This window comes from Bombus bifarius, unplaced genomic scaffold (genome assembly GCF_011952205.1).
Source record: "Bombus bifarius isolate JDL3187 unplaced genomic scaffold, Bbif_JDL3187 scf7180000010271, whole genome shotgun sequence".
Taxonomy (NCBI): Eukaryota; Metazoa; Arthropoda; class Insecta; order Hymenoptera; family Apidae; genus Bombus; species Bombus bifarius.
This window is the reverse complement of record NW_022885586.1, coordinates 5000244-5026049: the sequence shown is the minus strand read 5'-3', so window position 1 is coordinate 5026049 and position 25806 is coordinate 5000244. Positions and strand designations below refer to the sequence as shown.

The 25806-nt window shown below is 43.8% G+C and overlaps 1 protein-coding gene across 2 annotated transcripts; it reads left to right on the top strand.

Moving 5' to 3' along the window:
* The first annotated feature begins 1645 nt into the window (after positions 1-1645).
* LOC117216388 (fez family zinc finger protein 2-like) lies at positions 1646-25806 on the top strand. Of its 2 annotated transcripts, none has more exons than XM_033463066.1 (2): positions 1646-2958; positions 22593-25806. In XM_033463066.1, exon 2 carries the CDS (start codon positions 22602-22604, stop codon positions 23754-23756), a length of 1155 nt encoding a protein of 384 aa, XP_033318957.1. In that variant the 5' UTR covers positions 1646-2958; positions 22593-22601; the 3' UTR covers positions 23757-25806. The 2 variants fall into 2 exon arrangements, with proteins under 2 accessions (XP_033318957.1, XP_033318956.1); XM_033463065.1 differs by lacking the exon at positions 1646-2958 and adding an exon at positions 21373-22014.

The window sequence follows — 25806 nt, the reverse complement described above, 5'->3', positions numbered from 1 at the left end:
ACTGCCTCGTTCGACCGAGACGCAAATATACGTGGAACGTGCATGAACGTGGCTGGCAAACAATAAAAGTATACAATGCGGACGAGAAATTGAAATTGATTGCTCCAGGAAGCGTGACAGGCTGTTACGTTTCCCTGGAACTTCGATCCCTTTATGCCAGATTTTTGTACGCATACGAATATCATCAGCGACGAACGCTATCAACGACAATGGAAAAACTGCGCTGTCGATATCGGGAATATAAATTTTCCTTTGTCTTTCGAGTGGTTGCGTATGACACTGCACCGGACACGTTCGTCGCATGACGCGCCACGTGTGCCAGTGCCAAACTCGTCGCGAAACAAACAATGAATTCAGCTTTATATCCCTCGTACTTGAACCTCGGATAAAAGCTTGTTCGATATAAGATTTGTAAATAACGCGTGGCCGCATCCGATCAGATCCCTAATACCTTCCTACCCTTTAATGCTACAAACAATTCTTTTAACGTTCCGAGAGAAGTCTCGATGGTTAAAGCAAACATTTCGACGTTTAACCAAATTAACGAATAATCAACTTCTCGTATCTTTTTACCACCCACCTGAAATGCCTGTTTTCAATTCTATGTAGAAAAGAACACACATGGTCAAATGTACTCGCGTTTTCCATCCGAGCCATACCGTTTTTCAGCCCTCTCTCGGTTCCATCGGCGGAGTTCCATAATCCGTTAATCACAGTAGACGCGGAAGAGGGTAGAAAACGGGCGCGTAATCTAAGAAAAGGCGTCGGAGCATTGGCGTCAGTAGAAAGTGGTTGTAAGTGAATGAAAGTGGATGCAAAGGTGGAGGTGTGGTTGCTACGAGGTCGTCTGCCTGGCAAAGCTGGCATGATCCGCCACAGAAGACAGAGGTTTGTCTGTCTTTATCAGCCAGCCAGGTAGAGCCCTTGAAGCCAGCTATGCGTCTCTACCATCGCCACCCCTCAGGAAAAGCCCGGAGGGTGACGGACGCCCACGATTGGCGTGGCTTTCTCAAACGAGGGAGGACATCGTGCACCCCTATTGGCTCCTCACGAATCCATACTCGGTATTCATTCGCTGGCTCATTCGTCGACCCTCGAACCGAACCTTCTCTCTTCCTCTCTATCTCTCCTTTCGCTTCTAACCCCCGCCGGTGTCGAGGCTCGATGCAACTCACCCTTCGTATACCGTCACGGGAATCTTTTCAATGCATTTCACCGCCAGCTTTCACCTTTCGCCGGATATTTCTAAGCAAATATTTTTTTAATAAGCACACCTACCACTCGGTTCGTTAATACGCCTCTTTGGAAGTTTTTCCGTACGTTTCTACGTAAGAGCATACAAAATTACATTCTTCTGGAAGTATCGAGATGGAATGCCTTGAATTAAAAAAAAAAAAAACTGAGTTTGTATAGTCGACGAGTGAGATTTAAACGCATCTCAAGACCGTTCTTAATCAGTGACACGAAGACAGATACTTGGTGAGACTATTAGCACGAAGAAATCCCATTTTGGAATACAGTTTCGTGTCCGTCTCTCGAGAAGGTAAAGCGATGGAATCGCAGAGCGTAATCTCAGCGAGGCTGATCAAAGGAGAAAAAGGGATCGATGAAGAGCGTCGAACGCGAGCAAGGAAACTTGGTCGTCGTTCGCCTGCACTTTTAACGTCGCCGCGCTTCGTGTCGCCTTCGTCCCAATTGAATGAGAAAAAAGAGGGAAAAAATGGGGAGAAAAGGTGGCCCCGCTGTAGCCGTAGAGGAAAAGACGAACGATAGTAGGAGACAGAGTGGAACAGGGATGGAGCATTCCTTGGGGTGTTGCAGCTTATGATCATGCAACGAGATGGGCGTGTTTTTAGGTTGCTCTTTGCTCCGCCCCTAGTACCGCCCCATTGGTGGTTGCTGTTACCTTCGACTCGTGACCTCCCTTCACCCTTCTGTCTGCAGTTGAAACCTCCGTTGGGTTTCGCCAGCAGCCACCGCACACACGTCAGCAGCGGCAAACTCGGCGCCTCCAACGGCAAACGGATCGTTCGTGATCTCCGTCGATCATCTGCCAGGGATCAGCGATCAACCATTTCCACGGCATCGCGAGGAAAAATTTTTGTTAAAGAATCGAGGAAAGTCCGAAGTGATCCGTCGTGTGCTTGGTTCGCTATGAGATTACGGGACAAATGGTGAGGCGACATCCGGCCGCTGTACACGCGAGCCTATCGTCTGTGCCCGATCAACAGTGTTGTTTCGCTAAAAAGGAAGCTTAAGGAGGATGCAGACGGCATAGAAGATAGCGATGGATTCTAGGAACGGACGTTCCTAACGGAGAAGCCGAGTGGTTGCGACGATTGACCGGAATGGCTGACATTTGGGCGCTTGGTTACTCTGAAACCTAAACTTTGGAACTTTCCCATCGGAAAATTTCGTTATTCGGAGTGAAAAAGTTCAAATCGCACCTCTAAGTAATACGTCTGGGTCGTATCAAAGACTACCAAAGATTCGGAGGCGTTCAATCCGTCGATGTGATGAACGTGAATCGAACAGAGCAACAGGAAATATTAATTTGCTGAGAGGTTCAGTGTCAAGCGTCCCTGCGACAATGGCGCACAGTCGAAAATCGAAGCGAAAAAATTGATCGTGAGCTTTCGATAATGTCGATGGCTAATTTGAGAGACTTTGTTCTAGTAGATGCCGACCTGTCGAAGGTCGTCGCGTATCATCATGAGTTCCGATGCTTCTTTGAACTGGTGACCCAGAAGAAGTTTCTCGTTTTGCAATGTCGCGTTAGACGAACGAACTGCAAGATCAAGTAGAAAAGACGCTGATGCTGCAACTTCATCGGGAAGTTTGAACTCTGCTCTGGGAGTCCTGTCTGGGTGAAAGTGTTCAGGATTATCGGAGGACCGGAACGTGTTCAGATCACGGAACTCGATTCGATCGGGCTACTACTAAATTTTCACGTATTCTGTAAGTACTTGATTTATTTTCGCTTATAATATAAATAACTAAGTATGATATAAATAGCTGCTTTAAAAATTATCCCCCGATAAATTTTGTTAAGCAGAGAGTTTGATATTGATTCACTTGTAATATAAATCGCTATTCTTCAAAAATTGCCCTCGAAGAAATTTAATTACGTAGAGATCTCGATACTGGTTGTGAGACATTATGATCTTTGAAAGGGAATTAGCGATACGTAGATCGCGCATTCAGATTTCGTCAGATTGTACGTACAAAATCAAATAATTTGGGGAGGATTACGATACGAATGACATAGCACAATTAGCCAGATTTTAAAAGTGGATGAAACGGAGGAACTTGTTCCCTTCAGGCTGCTATCTAAATGGATTAAAACGCCCGTCGCGCTCGAATATCTTGTCGAGTTAACGCGATACAAGTACACATTCCATCGCAGAATATATTTCCATCAAGGACACGCAAATTGTCACGCCAATAAATTTCAATAAATTGTAATAGAACATCGGTTGAAAAAAATCTACGATGATTTACAAAGGCACGTCTTATCGGTACCCATTGAAATCAATCAAAGCACCTAACAAATCCATAAAAATCCAAGACACAAAACCGTATCAACGTTGTTCCCATTGGAGCGATTCCCATCCAGGATAAGCGTCGGATCGACGAAGCACGGTGGAGATCAAAGACCATTTTCGAAATGCTTTCAACGCGCCCGGTAATATGTATCGTCGAGGGAAAATCACACACGCAAAAGTTTTTTTTCGTTGACGAGATCCTCTCCAAGAAAGAAACCACCCTGTATACGTACCGTGACGCATTAATCGACGAGTGGCCGTACAAGTGGCACTGGAAATTAGCGAACAATTAGCTCGCCCGGTTTATGTTTTCTAAACAAGCGCGGCCGATCGACGGCCCATTATTTCGAAGCATTCGTGCAACGCGGCTATCAAGCCTACCAACTTACGTACCTACCTACCTCTAACGTGTACGCAAGCTTTACCTAAGTGGCTCGGGGTTCGAGCGTGTCCGAAGTATTCGAGCAGTATTCGAGCGTGGTAGTACTTAGGCTTTTCGAGTATCACGGGGCTCGAAAAGAGGAACACGTTGGAGGGGTTCGGAGAAGGGGTCTTGTAGTGTTTCGTTGCGCTTAAAAGGAGGGGGTTTTACGGAGAGGGTTTCGCTGCAAGGCAGCTTTGGTGTTGCAGCCTCTTCAAACCTCGTGCAAACACTCGGGGACAGGGCGTTCGCCTGGTACGACGATTAATATCCCAATAAGGCCTCGTTCATAGGGCTCACTCGACCAAGCTGCTTCGTTCTTTATTCATTGTATCGTAGCTCCTCCCGCGGGATAAACTGCCCGATACCAGGGCGGTTCCGTCACTTTCTTTTTTCCTTCGTCAGTTTCCTCAGGCTTTTCTTTTATCCGAGGCACGCTAGACGGTGCCTTTTTCGCGCGTCACATGTGCGTGAATTGATTACTTTTTCTGGTACAGCAAAACTACGTTTATGTAAATTCCATTTATTTGAAAGAAATTTTATCTAGTGCCTGATTAAACGAACTCTTGCTGATTCAATCTATTCATTCGAGGATGAACTCCTGTTATATGAATTAATTATATAAACTATTCGTCCATCAGCAAGTTCGTATAAACGGACATCTGTTGTACCTAGAATCGAGATACTTAAAGCCTGATCGCTGATCGACTGCATCGAATTTTATCGATTGGTTTTTAAAGGATAAAATAATAAATTCTGATAATGAATAAAATAAAAATTGTTCCAATAGTAAAATTAAGAAATTTTGATAAGTTTGACATCCGAGTAACTCAATTATCATATAGTCGGGTCAATTTGATGTTATAGAAATGCGTTTGTCCTTTTGCTGATTAATATGCTTGAAGATCTTACAGAAAGAGATCGGACTTGTATTCGAATTGATCGCAGTTCCACGACGAAATTGCAGGAAGGAAGAAAGGCACAATTTCATTTCGTTGCATCGAATTTGTCGGTGATCGTAACTGGCGCAGCTGACGAGCAAATTTTACAGCGGGCCACACGATTAGCATACCTATCACGCGTGCGGTGTATGTCATTTATTCGCGAGAGGCCACGGCTGAAACGTTGCTATATAGAGATGGTAATTGCAGATCAGACCGCTGAGATGTGGCCACGTATCCCTCCGAATACAGAGATATCGCTTTATTAGTCGATCCTGGTCCCGTTTATGCTCTTGCCCTTATGGTGTTCCGCGTTCGCTGTTTTATTGACAGAGATAAACGAACCTGCCACCGAAAATTTCTCGTTACTCCGACGATGTGTGCTGCTGTTAATTAACAAGTAATGAAAGATTAGAGAAGGGGAAGGCATTCGAGTTTGATGAGGATTATAAACAACAAAATATCGGTCGTAAATTAATCAGAGATTATTGCTCTTCTAATTGACTGCTTTTTAAGCAATTTCTTTCTCGGCTAATTTTTAACGAATGAAAATTCATATCGAGAGGAAGCGAGGAATCAACTTCAACCGATATTTTCGTTCTGTAAATATTTGAAATAAGGAGCAATGGAGGTAAGACGGGGGAGATACTCGAATCCGAGGGAGCCCGTGCATTTTCCTCCTCTTTTTCGTTTTATTTCTTTCCCGCTCTGGATGCTGAAGTTTCGGGGCATTATTACGCTACTTGATTTCGCATCGTGCCAGCTGTCTCCGATTATTCACCATAGAAATTTTGGGGGATTCGAGTTCAAAGGGGACCCCGCAGTCCTCCGCTAATATTTGAGGAGGCCCCGTGTAGTTTTGGGTCTTACCGGACGTTAAGCTCTAGTTTCTGTTGTACTCTTCCACATTCTTTGCCTTCTACTCGACGTTACAAATTTGTCGAACATCATCTTGTGTAAATATCAACGCTCTCTCGATATCTTTTCACGTTCTCTTTTCTCCACCTTGTTTCGATTTCATTTCAAAAATTTGCTGACAAATAGTCGTCGCGCGACAGCCAAGAAACTTCGCTTTGGAATTTTAAAATTCGTTGCGCGCTTGTTAAAGTACCTTCCAAGAGACACCGGCGGAACATTAAAACTTGAGGGAGATCACGCGAGCAGAACTAAGTATTTCAAGTATCCAAACAGGGGTTGAACCGTGCGCGAAGAGACTTCCAAATTTCCTGTCACTTGCCAAAGCACTTTCCATCTTTTGTTTAAATTTCTGCTCGTTGACACCTCCTTTCGCGCAAAACGATTATTATCCTTGTACTCTCGACAAATTCAAACAGCCATTAATAATTTTCACCAACAAAGATGCGTTAAAAAAATGAATTTCCTTGATACGATATCATATGATGCTGAAGGCAATAAACAATCTTCCTTTACCAATCGAAGAACGAACCTTCTTGGCGGAATATTTCACGGATGCGCCAGAGCGTTCTCGTGGCAGGCTCTGTTTTAAACGATCCACGAGCCGAAGACCACCCTTTCCGCCTGTTTTCCTTCCTCCTCTCCCCGTGAACCCGTCTCGCGCCGAGAATCAGCGATAGTTAGCTAGATAGCACTCGCAGCGTTGCAGGGCTTACATCGTGGCGGGTGGATGTCGGTTATACCTGTACACCCTTTCGTGTCTTAGTATGTTGCCTCTGTATTGGACACCGTGCGTGAACACGTACGACGATATCTGTCTCTAGACGTATACGTGTAGGTGTACCACAGGTTAGTCACTCGCACGGTACACTCGCACTGTTACGCGTACCGAAACACACGTACATACATGCAAGACGTTATCTACCCTCTCGAATTTTGTGTGGGTATATGCGTGCGTTAGATGTGTGCGGCAGTACGTGTGGCCGCGAGGTCGAGGATGGGGCTAAAGGTGGTTGGTATCTTGTTGGAGGGTGAGAAATACGAGCTGGCCACGAAGCTCTTGCAGAGGCCTTGCGTGCACACCGATCGAGCTGCAACGAAGGAAGATAGACAGAGGGTGGAAAGGAAGGGATAGAGCGTGGCTAAGGGTTGCTCCGCCTGTTCGCACCCCCTTCTCGCTGTGCTCTTTAAAAAATTAGCTTCTCGATGCGAGCGCCGGCCGCGCTCGCGGATTTTTATCTTGTCGCGTTGCTTTCTTGTTGCTGGCCGGTCAGGTAGCGTGACTGCATTTTTTCACTGATAATTTACGCGCGATGAAACAATCGGGGAATCTATAATTGCTCCCGGGGAATCGTTGATCGTGTAATCTCTCGTTCGGAACGCGAGTTGTTTTGTTCAGTTTGAAAGATTAAGTTGCAGAGACCAAAGTTTGTGGGATACAACGTCGATAACGAATCCAGAGGAATTTGTTAACCGGCTTTTTAAATTTTTGCCTTTGAATTTAAGGAAAGAACGGAATTTTTATGATTTTTGTAAAATATGCATTTAATTTGAACGAAGGAGTCGTCGAAGAGCGAAGAAATCGTTCAAGAATAAGATCGCTCGAGCATTTTTCCGGCCATCGTTTTTTAATTCGTGCACGTGTAAATACGTCAAAGGGTGCGTATGAACGTGCACAATTGGCACTACGAGACGGGCGCGCACCGTGGGTGCAATAAATCAAGATAAAGTTATGATAAACAAATTAGTCGGCGCTGCCGCCCCTCACCGGTGTTATTGTCTATCGTATATCTACCTACAAATTACCAGCCGTCCCGAACACCTCGGGGTAACTGCTACTCGCAAGTCCTATGCTCGTCGTGTAGTGGTCACATGTACGGGGGTTGGAGAATATTCAAGGGGTAACTCGAAATTAATGCACCACTTCCTCTCTCGGCGTAACCTCGAATTTCATCGTACCAGTGTGCCCTTTGCTTATTCGATGATCCCAGTCTGAGCTTCCAGTGGAACTCCTTTAAAGGCAAATCCTCTCGATTTCTCCAACGATATTTTCAATCGATTCGTTTCGTCGTATTCTATTCGCCAAATCAAGATCGATCTCGTAATTTGTTGAATGTTTTTTTTCTATTTTTTTAAATTCCTATGCAGACCACTAAACGCTAACCGGAAAAAGTAACGAATCGCGGAAGCAACGCGTGTGTCGTTCCTCTGCGATTTCGAATGGAATCGTATCCAATCGGAGAATTCTGAAAAACAAAAAATTCACCGAGATCAATTTAATTCGGTTCTCCGCGTGGCAGGATCGTGTGTATTCAGCGTGCCTTCGAAAAACGAGGATCGGCCACGCGGCCCGTTCGTTCGCTAATCTATGTAAAATTAATCAACCGCTCCATTTACCCGTTTAGCAGAGTCTGCAGCGTCGAATTTCACCAGAACAACGCTCGTGACACCGATCGAGCAATTCTATCAGCTACTCCTCGAAACGATTTTAATCGAACGACGATATTTCGCGGCCTGTTCCATTATCAGCGCGAACATTCGCTGGCAACGAAAGGTGCGACGTATCCAGTCTTTAACACCAGATCAGAGATATCGATTTTCAGCCCAACCCCCGCTGTCCTATCTCGAAACGAACGAAGACATTAATTTGACTCACTTGCGACGAGTTCGGACTTTATAGTAAATATATACGAGCCGTGGGCAGGTGATGCAACTCTGGCGGATCATCACGGGTCGTTTACTTTAGGTAAAACCTCGTTTCGACTTCCTCGCAGGCGGTATTTTCTTACCATTTCTGTAAAAAGCGTTTCGAAAGCAAAAAAAAGAAAAAAAAGACGGTAGTCGTGAAGGATATTTTGAACTTCACGTCGGCTAGTTTCAGATCGACAGAAAGAGAAAATCGTTGCCATCCACAAATGGAAACCCGTTGGCCGGAACGCCACAATGTGGCCGAACATTTCCATAAACGCGTTCCAGCGTGTAGAGGAAAGAGATTCGCCGCGTCGAAATGTGTATCTGGACTATTTATCGGTGTGGCAAGAAAAGTTCCTTCATTCGACTTCGCGTGAAGGTAAGCAGTGGTGTAAAAAATACTTCACCCGCACGGTCTTCATTTTAATTAGGGAATAAATGCGAGCCATAAAAAAGATGCCACTTGGCCAGGAAAGAAGCTCCGCTATCGCATGATTATCGCGTTAGAAAAAATGTATCTGACACGTTCTATAGAGTTAGAATGGAGGCTAAGAGTTATGAGTTCCGTCGTTGAAAATAATTATATATGTACATAGAAGAAACTTTGTTTGTATTTCTTGCTCGATACTTTATTCCATACGCATTATATTATAGCTTAAAAAATTAAAAGACGTGGAGAAGATTGGGGAGGAATTTAGGAATTAACTAATGTTTAAGGAAAACTGCTTTTTCCTTGTCACTTAATTATAGAGCAGATAAGACGCGAAGCAAGGAGGTATGTTTTCACAAGACACGGGAAAATAATAAATTCCCATGTATAGGTGTTAACGTGATGTTGCATGGAGGGCACCGGAGGAGTGTCCAGTCACGCTATGGAAATTATGACGTATTACACGATTGCCTTTTCAACGTCGCATGCGGCTTGCCCGTGCCGTGACTAATAAGCAGATGTAATGCAATTTAACACGCATCGTATTAACGACTGTTTAAGCCGCTATGTTTTTCGATCGAACTTAACCTTGCTTTCCTTTTAATTCTTTTCATCTTCATCTTCGTTATCTTTTTGTCGTGTCCTTTTATTACTCTTAAACTCTGCTCAATTACTCTTGAAAATCTTGAAACTTTATTTTGCAATTAAGTTTAGGTTTTAAACTGGAAGCCCTTGCTTTACAGTTTAAGAAGAACTTGGTGGTCGATAAATACCATTAGTAGCTAATTACTCGGCTATTCGGATTATCTCGATTACTTTAATTAACCAACCGTTTTGAATGAACTTCACACGAAGGTTCGCGCGACCTATGCATATGCAAGAGGCCTCCATGTCACCAATTTGCTATTTTAATTTTTATGCGCTCCTCCATTAGCCGACGACCTCGTTCACGCGATATATCTCGCACGCTGATTAAAGTGCATTATCGTGTAAGTATTTTGCGATCTTTTGCGTTACAGGAAACCTTCGTTACAATGCAATGCGTCCCTTCGACATTTTCTTTCAAATCATCTATCACGAAACTGCACATATCGAGACTATATATAGCTATGGTAGAAATGAATATGAAATATCGTTAAGATTACTCGCGCTACAGTATCTGTGAGCAAATGATCCGGTATATGATGGGAAACACCGAATTCCGGAAGTCGTGAGACGACTCTTTTTTGTCTGCGCCCCTACCTTTTTTATTTCTTCCAGTTTGATTTCACTGTAGACTTGTTTAACTATAGAAAGTCATTTTTCGGGTTTTTTCTCACTTAAAATTATTTCACCGTTGCAAAGAAGAAATTTGTGCTCGAGTAGAAGTAACAGAGGACGGCTAGAATGTAACAGAAGTTTATGGACGCCGGAAGTTCATGCTTATTCACTGAGCACCGAAAGGGCGACCGGGTATAATTTACGTATAAATTAAGCCGAATGAATCAACGGCAGACGATTAATCGCAATGGCTTGCCCGTGATAATAACAATGCCCGGCTTGTTTACGAGCGGTAAACGAATATATTAGCTTTTTCATTATACCGCCACGTGGACGTGGCCGTGTCTATCGTGTCTACAATTTGCTCGCGATACCTGACTTCTCCTGGCACAAACAATCGCCTTTCGCTTTTTCGTTTTTCTGTGTCTATTCTGCGAATACTAATCTACCACTTCCATTTAAGTTAGCCAGGCAAAACGAAAAAAAAACAACTACGAACAACACGTTGTATTAGACACTTTTTGAGTAACAGTAACTCTAACTGAAAAGCACAAAAACGATAGAATCGAATCAATTTGTCGAAAATATCGTAATTCTCACGATTCATGGTGGTCGAAGGTATGTGCACGCAAGAAGGGAGGAAAAACTGACAACGGGATATAGAGGGTGGATCGTACGAAGTAAACAGGCCGTGAAATTACCTTTTAAATATTAGATTATGATTAAATGTGTACCTACCTCGAAGGCACTAAATGTTCACCACTGGTCCCCGCCTCCGCAGCCAGTTCATAAAGCTGACGATGGGGGTGGTTTATGGTGGATGAGACTCAAACCTCCCTCTCGAGGGCTATATCGCGATATCAATCAGCTCTCGGCATCAGATAAGATTCGCTGCTCAGGAACTGAGTGCTTTTCAAAACGTGGATGAGGTTTTCTTTTTCGTGTCCTCGTGGACTATCAGCTTCGACGGACCAGGATGAATCCACTCTCGTTAAAACGGCAACTGATAATTTTTTTTACTAAACGATCTCGGCATCCGCGTTCATTCGCATCCTCGTATATTATCAGGATATCAAAATCATGTTCGATAAAGTTATGAAAGGGGATTTACATAAATACCAATCGATGAAGAACGCATGCAAGCGAAGCTTGTTATAATTCTCATCAGGTGCGAGATAACGCGACAATGTCGATTTTGTCTGCGGCTAATTGGTATCGTTAATTCACCGTGCATCATAAACGCTCGCGGTAGCACCTTTGGCAATAAATATTCCGACCTCCCCCGTTAGAATTTAAAGGGCCTTTCACACGTGGACGAAGACCGGGACGCATAGGTGAGCATGATGGGCAGGTGTTTATATCCGGCCGGTGTTGCATGCGTGTGCATACATATGCATACATATGCATAAAAAGAAGGATGCCCAGTGGGCATTCTACGCCCACGCTCTCGCTCGTTCTCCGTCTTTCTGTTCCTCTCTGCCGCCTGTCGAAAACCTTCCGTCGCCATAAGCATATGCATTGCTCACTTAGCAAGATTGATATAACCCGATATATATCTGCTATGCCAGCGATAAACGCGTACGGTTGGACGACGTTTGCCGTGTGTGAGTATATGTGTATGCGCGTGGGTGAGTCAGTGTGTTGAAGCGTGCGTGTGCATCCGCAATTACGCGCAAGACGGAATACAGCGAAGGATAATTAATGCAAACGAGGTCGAGTCGGGGAAATTTCGGTTCGACGAGGCACCCGCTGCGAAGGTGAGAAGTGGAATGCTTCTATGTAAAGGAGAAAAAAAAAGCGAGAAGAAGGAGGAATAGAAAGAGAAAGAAACCTGTACAGAAAATATTTACGGGGCCAGGCACGGGCTCATAATGCTCGCCCTCGAGATAAGGAAATTATTCGCGGACAAGTTGCTACGGGCATGTTAAGGAGACGATATCGATCTGGCCAGACGGTTGCTGCAGAAAAATATCCTTTCGCGTTGTTGCTGCCTGTCAGTTCGGTTTCGTGATTGTCTATCTGAGAGAGTAAAGGCGGCATGTGCATCTGTTAAACGAGTTTTATTCGAGACCCTTGTTGTTTCGAGGGTTCCCGGACTTTTTAACGCTTATTTCGTGAGCCGTAAGCGTGAATCAAGGTAAACTGGAGATTTCCCGGTGTTTAAGCAATGGAATTTATTTCGTCGACCTTCTAGAAACGGTCTTGCCATTTGTGAGAATGATTAATTTTTCGATAGAGCAGATATCAAGTTCACGTTACGGATAAATGGTACGAAGAAACTGGCGAAAGATAGAAACACGGTAAATATTCTTTATCTATGAGATATTTCATGGTGTTTTCTTGGTATTGGCCAACAAGTAGCTTTCACTCGAGTCCCCATGTTAGCGTCCCGTTTAACGGCAACGAGAACTTGGAAGTCTCCGGGGAGAGTTTGCCGACTAAAACCAACCCCTACTGACGATTCGAGGGGCTGCGCCACAATACAAGCAATAACACGTACCGCCCTCTCCCTTCTCTTCTTACAACGTCATCCCCGTCGCCCCGTTGCACGCACCCTCTCTTACCTTAATCGACGAAGGATGATTTGGTCTTAAATAAACTTCTCACCTCCATCGACGTAGACCACATCCCCCTTCCGCGGCCCTACCACCCGTTTATCACATAAATCGTCGAGTGGTCACTTTGATTATGGGCTCACCAACCCCGTCTTTTTCTTTATTCGCTTCCTCTTCCTCGTCCTTACAAATTTCGGATTGAATTCGATTACAGAGCAAAGACCGCTCGGTTCTCGAGGGCTTTGCCTGATTTCTCACAACCGACGTCGTTGATTCGATCTTTGGCTTAATTGTTACAAATCTCAGAAATCACTACAATCGAAAACTCTTTCGTCTAAAACGATTCAGAATTAACATACGATTTTTCTAAATTACAAAATGTCTTAGCTATGGTCCTTTTTTACTCATTTCTTTGATACCTACACTTCAAAAATGAACCTATGACTTAAACATGGCTGATCTCTCCAATTGATGAACCTCTTATCCTGTTCAGTTGATGAATCCTCTCTCTAATCAACAAATCTCGAGCCATCGAGTTGGAAAGCCGATTTCGAAAAGCGAGGCTGCAAAATTAATCTGACAAAGGTAGTTCCTACGAGAGATGAAATTAGAGCGATCTCGAATTCTGTGTGCACACCTTTGCGGCCAGGCGTAGTCAAGACGGAGCGTAAAGACGAACAAAGGATCGATCGAAAGACGAGCGTTTCGGTACGAGGCGAGACGGTATTATTCATCAGCAGGCGGAAACCCTTGGAAGGTAATAGACCGACATCCGGCCACGTGTCTTTACTACGATGGACCAATGAGATTCGAGACACGGAGGAAAGAGACGAATCTCGTGACCGATCGAGCCGAAGGTCCAGACGAAGCGTCGGCACGCGCCAGAGCCATGGAATTATTCAAATGGAATTCACGAGCCGAGCCAGCTGCTTCGAGCTCGATCAAAATTGGGGGAGTGGGTCGTACGAACGACACTTTTTGTGTGTCGTATGGCTGTTTCTCCGTCTTCGTTCATCCCGTTTTCATCCTTCGTCGCTCGTTGTACTATACAGAGTAGATTTATCGTTAAAGGGTATCAGGATTTTTACCCTTTCAATGGTAAATTATTTCATCCGAAATTAGAAGATGTAAGAAAAGTTTCTTGAAGTTTATGCAAAGTAAGATTTTCACGAACTTAAATAAAGAAATAATTTCTACGCACAAATTAAAAATAACGAGTAGCTACTGTAATTTAGATATTTCATACGTTTCTTACGTGCATTCTGTGTATTTTCATACTTTTAGATTCTCCGTAAATGCATAAACCTCTGTGCTTTACTTATAAGAAAAAAGTCCAAACGAATCAACTCAGACAGAGTCTCGATTGCTTTTCGACCACGCATGGCAAGCACTTTTCATTTCGACGTTGAAACGAGACCTGTCTTCTCCTTCCCAGATCCTTGAGAAGCGAAGAAAAGCCAAGGATCGTTTCGCGAGTAAATATAACAGACCGTTCAATGCTGTGTGTCTTTTCCAATTTTTCTGAGTAAACCATTTCCGCAAGGGTCTCTCCCTTATCGTTTTCCTTGGTGTTTGAACGTTGGGAGAACGAAAGGAGAAAGCTGAGAGAGAACGTGAAAGAGGCGGGTGAGGTCAGAAAGCGAATTGCGACATTTAATACGTAATATTCCATATAATCTTGTATGAAAAGCTTCGCGTTATGGTTCGCGGTAGGATAAAGACGGGAGAGGGAGAGAGACAGACAGACAGACAGGAAGAGAGGAAGAGGGTGATTTCTCGAGGGTGGCCAGGAGACGGTTAAAGGCATTGAGCCGTCCAAGCCACTCGCGAGAACTCCGAACTCTCTGCTCCTGCGTTCTCCGCTAAAAACCCCCGGGGGTTGGGGGTGGCAGATGGCAGCCGTCGGACTAGTTCTTTCCAACACTTTAACCCGTCAGAATCGGTAGACACTTAACCCCTAGAAGGGGATACGTGCGATCAACGATCGTAACAGGACGTCTTTCACACATCTTTCTCTCAATGTCTAAAATTTGTTATCGAATTTAATGAGTTCATGCTTGATATATAGGGCTTCGTATATCGTTATTTAATATTTTTAAATAGTTAAAGTGCTAGTAAAAGATTGGAAAAATTTGCCCATTGAACAAGGCTTGAAACCTTAACGCTTTAAGTATAGCTATCCCGAATAGATGATGAAATTAGATTTATCATTTTGTAACGTTTAAAGGGAAATGTTTACAAAAATGTAGCCATACTTAAAGGGTTGTACAGTCCTTTTATCTGAACTTCAATTCTGAACACTATGGTATAATAATAATATCGATGAATTTCTGATAAATTAAAGTTGTACATAATCCGCGAGAGCACTCGATCAACTTGAAAATGATGGGAGAAGTTCATAATTTCGTGGACGGAGAAGGACGATGATAGAATGGAGGGACGAGTGATTGAGACACGCCGTAAGACAGGTTGAATCGAAGCTACTCCAATCGTGGAAGGTCTCAGTAATCGATTCGAGTAGCGAGGAAGTGCGGTTTCGAGGGGCTTCGAATGGCGGTTCGCCCAGCCAGGAGTGTGTTGTTGGCGGATTTGACGTGCTTATCAATGGATCACAGATGTAATAGGCTGCACGCACCCCAAATCGACCACATAACTGATATCTGATAAGGAACCAATAGCCGTGACGGGATTTGCGTGTGACTATTCATGCCTTAGCTCCCTTCGCTCGACTTGTTTGCTCGTTCGTGCCGTAGGAAATTTATTTCGCGATTTCGAGAAACACGGCATAGGACGGTAAACTTCGACTCGATCGTACGCTATCCTGGAAAAGTAGGAGAGACGTGCCACGGTGTTTCGTCTCGACTCTATCCTCGTATTAAATTCACGGTTTTGTCGATGGCCCTGGAACGACGACGTCCTTGAGCAATTCCTAGCGTTGTGAAAATGGCACATTGCTAATCTACTCTTCGATAACCAAATATTTCAGTCGGTCCTTTGCTAAATTATTTCAAATAACCTTCGCCTTTACCGTGATTCATTGTGCAAATACTTCACCAGTAGTTTCATGTTAAGAAGATTTAAAAATTATCGAAGGACAGACATTTCAAAATGTTTAATGGTGTCTAAAGCCTTTTTTAATGGTGATGGCAAATAAATTTCGAAACCATAGTCATTAGCCACTCTAAAATAAAAGAAAGAAGGGTTAAGAAAAGTTAGAAGAGATTTGAAAAGCTTAGTCGAAGCGTTTGACGTTTGGTAAGGAGGCGTGTTCTGTCATCTGGCATTCCGTTTCTTTCAAAGGAAAATACGATACCGCCGAGGCTGATCATTTTAAAGGTGAACTATAGACTCGTCATCCGGCAGGGCACGCGCCACTCAAGGATACTCCCTCATTCACCATCCGATGATTCTTGAAGACGTGGATAAGTATATCGTACGAGGCAAATGGCACGCAAGACTTCCGGTGCCACCCCTATCCATCCTTGCAGTACCCCCCCGCTGGTGTCGAATTTGGTCCATTCTTCCTTCGAAAATCGTGATCGTGATTCAATAGCGTGAGCGGAAGCGGCGGAAGGGCGCTCGCAGACGTACGCCACCGTTTGTGTGTACGCAGCGTGCCTTACGAAAAACCTCTTTTGTAATGTACATTGTCTAGGGAAGTGGGAGGAGACGGTTGGGAATATGAATGGAGAAACAGAGCTCTATAAGACTCGTAAACTCGACTGCGATAAGGAATTGATTCGTTTTTCGAGGCCTCTACTATATATTAATTATTGAGATCCAAATATATGAAATTTTATATAATTTTTAATAATAGGTACTTCTACATAACTACAAAAATTTGGTACGATGAAGATCTGATAAAGAATGAAAATACTTTTTGTGTACATAGGTAGCTTATTTTATATATTTTATTTTAGACATCGTGAAATTATTAATGTGTAATTATTTAAAGTATTATTTAAGAGCAAATTTTTCAAGACGTCAAAAAAATTCCTTATGGAGCGATAAGCCATAATTTTGTATTTTTACATCACGTGAAAGATTTGATCCTACGTATGTTTTGCTTGAAAAGATTCCTGAAAAGTCACTGTACGTTTACAGCCCGCAGGAAGCCGAACGATCATAGACTCAAGCGAGTCGATAATAATTTGATTTCTCCCATTGCGAGAATGAACGATTCCCATCGCAGCCGTGGAGTTTCTTGACAAAACGAGCGCAACGCAAACAGGCCGTCTGTGGGGTGACTGAATAGGCCGCGAAGTGACAATGGCGGTACCAATTGTTTTCCTGACTTTTATCCCACTTATTATTCCGTGAGACTATTATGATCGTCGTTGGCGATCGTCATTATGTTTGACGAAGGCCGACAATCTCAAGTTACGCTGCCATTGTCAGCGGGGTGCAGCTACGACGCCGAAAATGCAAAATGAACGCGCACAGACGGTGAATCGAGGCGCCCGCTGTGGCGATCGTGAACTCACGTAGCCAAACGGCACGTGTGCACCTTTATACTTAATGGATGGCCTCCTGCGTGCTTGTTTTTCTATAAATCAATAGCCTAGAAACTATTAAGATCGAACAATTATGTTAATACATTAATTTCATTCTTTCCAATTCTCGTAATTCTCGTAAACGTAATTTCGACGATAGTGAATCTCTGTTTTTGACAAAGAATATTGCTAAAGTCAATAAATGGCAAAATTTATACAGAAATATATTTCCTTTAGTTTAAAGAAAAAGTCTAAAAACCGTTGACAGCCAACGAGGATACTAGGACTGAACTCAAGGGCAGAAACGAGAAGGACGAATCGGTGATAACGAGGTGTTCCAACCGGGAGTTGAAACGCCACGAGTCGAGGGGTAATAAACCCCCGTAGACTGCGCAGCTGTGAACCCCCCGCCAACCATGCTCGACTCGACGATACGTCGAACTATGTGAATTCGAGATGCATCGAGCCCAGTGGGATTCGTTGCCATTTTGGAAAGCCGCTCGTATTCATACAGCCACGCACGTGGGCGCCAATTTTTTTTCGACCCTTGCACGCTTGCTCATACGCAGGGCTCTCTGGAATCACTTCGTTTTCGTTTTAAACAATGCGCCTTTTGTTGAGCTCTCAGTTTTCCTACTGAAATTTTGTCTCTGCCAAGCTCTTTTTCTGTAAACGACGATGTTCCTCTGAATCTGAGAAATTCATAGTATCTCAATATTTCCATTAATCTCCACGCATGTTGCCAAAACTGTACTTGAAGTTTGACTCGCGAATTTAGAACGATCAGATAGTCGTGTTGCACGGAAGGTAATTTTCAGGCATTATCGGGATATGTCGTTGGGAAACACACGGTGCAACGTTGTTCGACGGATAGAATTAAACTTGGTGGAACGGCCGTAAAGTTCCTTAAAATTAAGCCATTCCCCCGTACACGATTCGAGAGCAGTCGAGGAGCAAAGTAAACGGCGCACAACTGAGCGACTTAATTCAGAATATACCGGCGGAATATAACACCGGGGTACCCACCGCTTTCCGATTCGTGCGAGGCGACTCGCAATTTATTCCTCTTTGCCTCTCTTCGCCTCTGCCACCACCACTCTCCAATTAACTTTGAATCACCCTCTCCGCGAATCCTCTCCTCATAACGCGAAACTTCGAAATCAGGAGTCATGGTGCGTTTAAATTCCCCGGGAAAAAGAACGCACGAGATCGTTTTCATTTCACCCTCGTTTCTACTTACAACTGCAATTCAAATTCCGGCCGGTTTACCACCCTCGCGACCGAACACAAAATTTTGTTTCGTCTTTTATCGTCTGCTCTCTCTTCTGTTATGTATCTAGTCGTGAATCCAAGATACTTTTCTCTTTCATATTAAATATTTTTAAATAGAGAAAAAGGAAAAAAGTAATACATTTTTTGTCGAGAAATTCGACCCCCTTACAAAGTTTCTAAGCCGACTAATTTTGGAATCGGCTTACGCGACATACGCTGGATGTACGGGACAGAAAGGGCGGGTTTGTGGCCGAGTTATGGGAGGATAAGCAAGTGGGTGTGTATTGTGCCTCCTGTCATCCTCAGTCGAGCTTTCGTTACCCCAAATGCTAATTATATGTCAACTGTTCACGCGCCATATCATGAAAGACCGGGTGTCACGGATGGAACAATAAGGGTGGCTCGAGCTAATGGTCCTCTTCCACACCAAAGACGCCTCCCAGACCTTGAGACGTTCTAATAAAAATTACACAATGTCTGGCAGCTTTGCGCGCGAAAACTGCGTCGTTTCATTCACATCTGATGTAAAGAACCAACTTTTAATTTGAAAGAAAACGTGTTTTTAATCGGCTTATTCTTGTCACATCCTGTGTTTCCTTTTTTCTCTGTCAAAGTGACGGGTGATAGTGTGCGACATATTTTTACGCTATCATCCATGGTTAAGCAACGATTGTAATAAAGTTAAGCGACAAAATTCGTTCAGTTCATTTCCTTATCGCCACTTAAGGGAAAAGAGCGATAGCCGTGTGACCTCATGAGCGGGTATTATTCGCAGAAGGACTTACTGATTGATGCACTCTGTACACGCAAAACTCCCATCCGCCCACTTTCACCCCTTCCGATTTGGAATGTTCATATTGGGGAGTCTCGCTGTTTCGAATCATCCCTGCTTACCGTTTTGGGGTTAACTGATTTTATCTTGATAAACGTGTCGATCTACTTTCACGATGTCACATTACGATTTTACACATTTTATTGATGTTTCTTGCGTTGAACGTTGTATCAAAGGGTAGTTGGTTACGAACTGAAGTGATTATCGTCGTGGCGGAGACAACGAAGAAGCAAGTGGAATAAGAAAATGAAAGGTTGATTGCCGGAGCGTAGGAGAGGAGATAATTAATGGGTCGACAACGGGGCGGGTAAATTTGCAAAGCCATTTCAAGTTTCTTCGAGCTCCTTCAACTTTCTTCGAGTTCCAGCGATTCGCTCGTCGTCGTTTGATAGTTTACTGTAGGTGATTGAATTCTTCGGACGATTTGTAATCGCATCGGTAAACTTTGTACATTTAACGCCAACCTCACCTGACGGGGTGCTCCCGTGTTCATCGAGTGGCTCACGAAAGCCGGGTATCGTTTCAGCCCTTCTATCGACCACGCGAACGTCCTTCGCGCGTTCCGAATATTCGCTGGTACTCGCAACTTCGACAAGCGTATAAACGACCCTCGAAAAATTCCCATCGATCTCACGTCATTGTAAAAACATTTAGGAGGAGTTCAGATGATAGAGAACAAAAAGAAAAACGATTTACGCGATATATTGGTGTACAACATTGATGAATATTGGATGCACACGAATGAATGAAAAATTAACAAATTTCACGCAGATCGATTCCAATGGAGCAAGAAGGAAGCAAAATGGTCCCAGAGTAGGGTCGGCCATGCTTCAGTCGATATTGAAGTAAATTGGTAGAATTGTCGGCTGCCGCAAGGAGCAACACTGATTACCTCGGCCGCTCGTTAAGTACTGTAACAATACTAACCCCCACCACATCCCATACGACTCTCCCCTCTCGTGTCACTTTTCCGAGGGTGATAGATCCGTTGGCCAATCCTGTCGCCTCCATCCCCACCGTTTACCCTGCATTTTACGTCTTCTTCTCACCCCGGCTCGACTGCGACGGATTATAAAACGGCAAGTGACGATAAGCCAGAATGAGAAGGAGAATACACCGAATGGTTGTCTCTGCCTCTCTAGAGCACCGCGGACAAGGAAGGAGTCAGTGTGACACGTTCAGTGTAGAAGAGAAAGAGAGAGCGTACATTTGAATGGTAAAAGCGAGGACATGGTGTAAAGAAGACGCAAAAGGAGAAGAAGGCGTAGAAGAAGAGAGCAAGAAAGAAAGTAACGCAAAGGGTAAGGGTGAGAAGGGGAATGAAAAAGACAAGCGAAGTAAAGGCAGAGAAGAAAAAATGCAAAGAATAGACGGCATAGTAACTTGTTCATTAAGACGGAAAAAGTTAGAGACTGTGAGAAAAACGTTCGAAAGAAACTATATAGGAAGGAGAGAGAACAGGAGGTGGAAATCGAAGTTAGCATGGAAGAAGGAGGGTACGAGTCGTAACTTGCATTTGGAAGCGCTCGAAGGCACATAATCATATCCTTTGTCATTTAAGTCGACAGTTGCTCGGCTCCATGGCGATGAAGTCGACGTCTACGGTTTTCTATAGGTCATAGGGGCGTTTCGGGGGTGCGCGAGGAGATCGTTTCCCTTCTCGAGTCTCGCTTCTCACACCGGTCTTGCTTTTCCACTCCTTGTTCCCCGGTTATTAGGGCTGCCTTTCGCTGTGGGACAATCGAAAGGTACCAGCTAATGGGCGGAGCTTTTGGGCAGGACCACTGCGTCATATTCCACCCTATCGACGGGAGTTCGGTATTTCCACCGTTTCTGGAAGCATGCATTTTTCATCGTGGTTAAACATCACGTTTGCTTTCTCTCTGATATCGAACATTTTACCGTACTCTCTGAAATTTTCTCGTTCTACCACACTTATTAACTTTACATTTTTCGAATTAATTTTTTGTCGCGTAAGATTCACTGGTTTTTTGGGGTTTCCCTCCTTTTTTGAAGAGAATCGTAAAGTTCGATGAGACAGAAGCGAGTGTATTACGAAGCCACCAGCCAGTAGTCCTATCCAATTCTAACCGTCATTCCAAGTCCAAACATAACGCTATTCTACGGAGCAAACATTTCTACTTTTCGACGTGCAAACCTTCCGTGATACCTCGGGGAAGCTTGCTCTTCAACTGTGCTGACCATTTCGCGACTCATTCAGCCCCGCCATTCATTCCCCGTATCCATGTTGCACATGCTTAATGGCTACCTGTATATTCATGCTGTTTTGTGCGCGAATCAACATTCAAATTGCGTATGCATATGTGATTATATCGAACGATAGCGTTGCCCATACAGTTAACGATTTATCATTTTTTTAAATAACCAGGCTTCCTTTTGATGCTGTTTGGAAATCCATTCGAAGCAATGAAAAAGAGGAATGAAACTAAACGACGTTTAGCAGCTTTTAACTCGGAGACGAAGTGCGAAACACAGCATTCCCTTGTCGCCGTTCGACGTTTGTCAGCCCTCATCGTTCAATGCGGAACGTACTTTTTTTATGTCAACACGAGGGCCAATTGAGTGGATATAATAACGGTACCACATGTTTCATTCGAATTCGCCGACATGTGGGTTCCGTTCCGCTAGTTCTCTCCGTGTACGTGCACTAAAACACTAACAGGCTTCTGCGAAGGGAGGATCGTAGCGACCACGTAACGACAGTCCTCGGAGTCATCAAATTGATCGCCATGATTTGGCTACTCCCCCATTATACGACTGCTAAAGCCTCGTGTACACTACGTCTCATCCCGGCAATTGCATCAGTCGATTCGGTTACGATGGATTTTTAAACATCGTTCTTTCTTCCTCCATCCATTTCTACTTCTGATCACTCACTCGGATTCTTAAAGTCGTAAAATTATAAGTCGTTGAATTTGTCGTGTCCTCGTTATAAAAAATTATCGATGATTTTTAAATTAGAGAAAAAATATAATCGTCTCAAAGAACCTGTTTATTTTGCGTAACGATGCATAATGTTGAAAACCCGGATGCTTGTTGAAACAAAAATTTGAGGATTTAGATTTATCTGTACCACAAACGCCACAAATTTGCGTTATCGACTTGTGAATGGATCTTTAGATATAGGGGCGGGTTTGTCACTGTTATCAACCGTAAAAACAAATCCAATACCTGTCCACGGAAAAATTAACTGATCCTGGCACGTCTTCATTTCAGGTCTCTATCATGCAACCGTTCTCAACCGGCAGTACAATGGCGACCGAAACACCGACCAGTCTTCCGCCAGAGAGGGTTACTTCACCCGCGCCCTGCAAGAACTTGACCTTCTCCATCGCTAAAATCATGGAACCGGACAAACGTCTTACCGAGCAGAGCAATAATCAGCAAACGACACCGCCGCAACCTCCACCGCCTAGCATTCCTTCGTTAACTTATTCCGCGCATTTGGAATCGGCCTTCAAGAAATACGTGCCAACGTTGAGGCATCAGAATCTCTTGCAACCCTATTCTCTTCTCTATTATCATCCGAATTCGTTGTTGAGTGCCTTTCCAGCACCACCGCCCACTACACCCACCGTTCCACAGAATTCACCACCACCAACCACCATTCAAAAAGCTTTCTCGAAAATGAGCTTAACAGCGATTTCAGCCGAGAGCCAACGCGAGAAGAAGAGTCCCGGACCACGGAACAACGAACTCAACACGACGAACAAACAGAAAACGTTCACCTGTCCCGAATGTGGGAAGGTGTTCAACGCACATTATAATCTGACCAGACACATGCCAGTTCACACGGGAGCTCGACCGTTCGTCTGCAAGATCTGTGGCAAGGGCTTTCGCCAGGCGAGCACCCTGTGCAGGCACAAGATCATCCACACAGCGGAGAAGCCGCACAAATGTCCGACATGCGGCAAAGCTTTTAACCGAAGCTCGACACTGAACACCCACAGACGCATCCACGCCAATTACAAGCCGTTCGTCTGCGAGTACTGCGGCAAGGGGTTCCATCAAAAGGGGAACTACAAGAATCACAAGTTGACGCACAGTGGCGAAAAGGCCTATAAGTGCAACATCTGCAACAAGGCGTTCCATCAGATCTACAATCTGACCTTTCACATGCATACTCACAACGACAAGAAGCCGTTTTCTTGCAAGATCTGCGGCAAAGGATTCTGTAGGAATTTCGATTTGAAAAAACACATGAGAAAATTACACGATACCGGATCACCTGTATTAAATAGCCTAGGTACTTCATCGCAAAGTCACAATCAACAGTCTGGTTACGCGTCGGTACAGCACGGAGCCGGTGGCCATTCGTTCGTCAATCCTTTCTTGCTACCACCGCCTGGTACGACGAGTTATCTCAGCAAAATGTTGTGACAAGGCGACGGTATTAATTACCCGAGGAAGACACAGTGTCCTTTGATCCTCGGAGCACCCTGTTACACGGGGGACATCGGCCAGTTGACGCAACCCTCGAAATGAAGAGACCTCCATGAGGAAGATGTCGATGATGAAAACACGCATATAGAGGGTGAAACTGGAAATAGACGAATACAAATCGTCAGGTACTCACGATGAAAGTAAGTTATTTCCAATACGGAGGCTAAGAAGAGATACCAAAGACGCGGCAGAGACTTCGACAAATGGGGAACGTGTACGTACGTGTTACTGCATCCTTTCGAGACAACCAACTACCTCATCTACAGCATCCAAATTGTAGGATATTATTTCTGTTTTATCTTAAGGCTAGTCTCAGGTCATTTTCGTCAGGAAACGAAATCATTTCCAACAATTTCTTTCGGATACCTTGTTTAGAAACTGTTTTTTAACCAGACAGAACTTCAGCACCGAAATAAATACATCTGTATTGAAAATTCTCTCGATCACCATTGCCAAGCGAATTATCAAGCGATTGAGAACGATTCACAAAACCGTAATAGATAGAAAAATCGTTTTAAAATTGTTCTAAGTTAAGTAAACATAGATAAAAGTCTTTTGGGAAAAGGAGCTGGCAAACAACGATATAGGTGCGTTCATTTAGACAAATTTCCCCGGTACGGAAATATAGGTAGATAGGAATATTCTTAACTTGGAAAATCGGAATCGGACAACGCGACGGCGAGTGTAAAAATGCAGGGCAAACAGTACGAATAATCGAATTAGACGATTCGTCGCGGACAATTCTGCCAGGACAATGATATTTTAACCGAACGAGCAGTTGCCAGCTGCAAAACACGGATTGAATATGTTGGAGAACGCAAATAATCGGTCGTATAGAGCGAAATAAACTACACTGGGAGGTAAATCAACAGATAGACAGAGGAATCAGGGATATATAAACGTGTATTGGCACGAACGTTATATTGGATAGCGGGTCCCCCATGACATCGGATTAATCGTCGCATGAAAGCTCAATCGGTGGTATCCTGTGAGAGATGATTACTTATTTATGTAAATATTTGTAAATATTTGTACCTGTGACAGAGAGTGATTTCGTTACAGCGCCATTAATGTCGGTGCGCAGGGATTATTATCGACGATAGAAAGAGAGAGAAAAAAAAAACGAGCGATATGGAAAAGTCGTGTAACGGCTGTGTGTATCGTCGTGACGATTCGATCGAAACGAGAAGATGAGAAGGAGAAAATTTCGCCCGAATCGAGGCGCGTCTTTTCATTTCTCTTCTCTCGCGCGAAAGCTCGCATAGGAGCTTTCCTGCGGAAATAAGCGTAGAGCAACGTACAGACACGTTGGACGCATTATCTTTATCTATACTTAGGCGAAATGTATAAATCGGTGTGATAGTAGCTTTTAAGTGACGCGTAGCGAGAACGTGCAGAAAACGTTGGCCATTAATTAATATCCGTTGTAAAATAACGCTTAGGTACGTTCGCGATCGATTGTTGGCCATCGAGTTACACGCGGTCGTTTTTAAGAGCTTTTGCAATAGAGAAAACGAAGGGAACAGTCGCTCGCTGTTCTCTGTTTTCGTGCGTGTATTTCATTTTCATTATGCATTTTTATTTACCTCTTATGATTTTTAAAATCGTACTATTTCAGTTTCTCTTCCTCTTTTAGTTTGCAGAAGATTTTATCGGGAATTAAACGCATTCTCCACTAGTTTATCTTAATTTCTTCAATTACTATTGTTCCTTTTTATTTTTTGGAACGGAGTTTAATATATTCGAACGCAATTGAAACAGATTCCTCCAGGGAGAACTTAATCGATTCGTATTTCATGTTTCTACCGTACGAACTAGATAAGCAGCCATTAACGACGAGGCGAATTAATTAAGCATGATTAACGGTGAAAATAAAGAAACGTTATATATGTAGATAATCGGTAGAGTAGATGAAAATGCATATGTATGTGTCCCCTATTGTAAATATGAATCGAACCAATGCAATAAAATCATCGATACCAATGAA

Excerpts from the sequence above, each read along its gene's own strand:
- LOC117216388 (XM_033463065.1), top strand. The coding sequence starts at position 21,961 with ATGTTTCATTCGAATTCGCCGACATGTGGGTTCCGTTCCGCTAGTTCT. Across the intron at positions 22,015-22,592 it reads GTTCCGCTAGTTCTCTCCGT|GTCTCTATCATGCAACCGTT; the intron begins GTACGTGCACTA and ends TCTTCATTTCAG.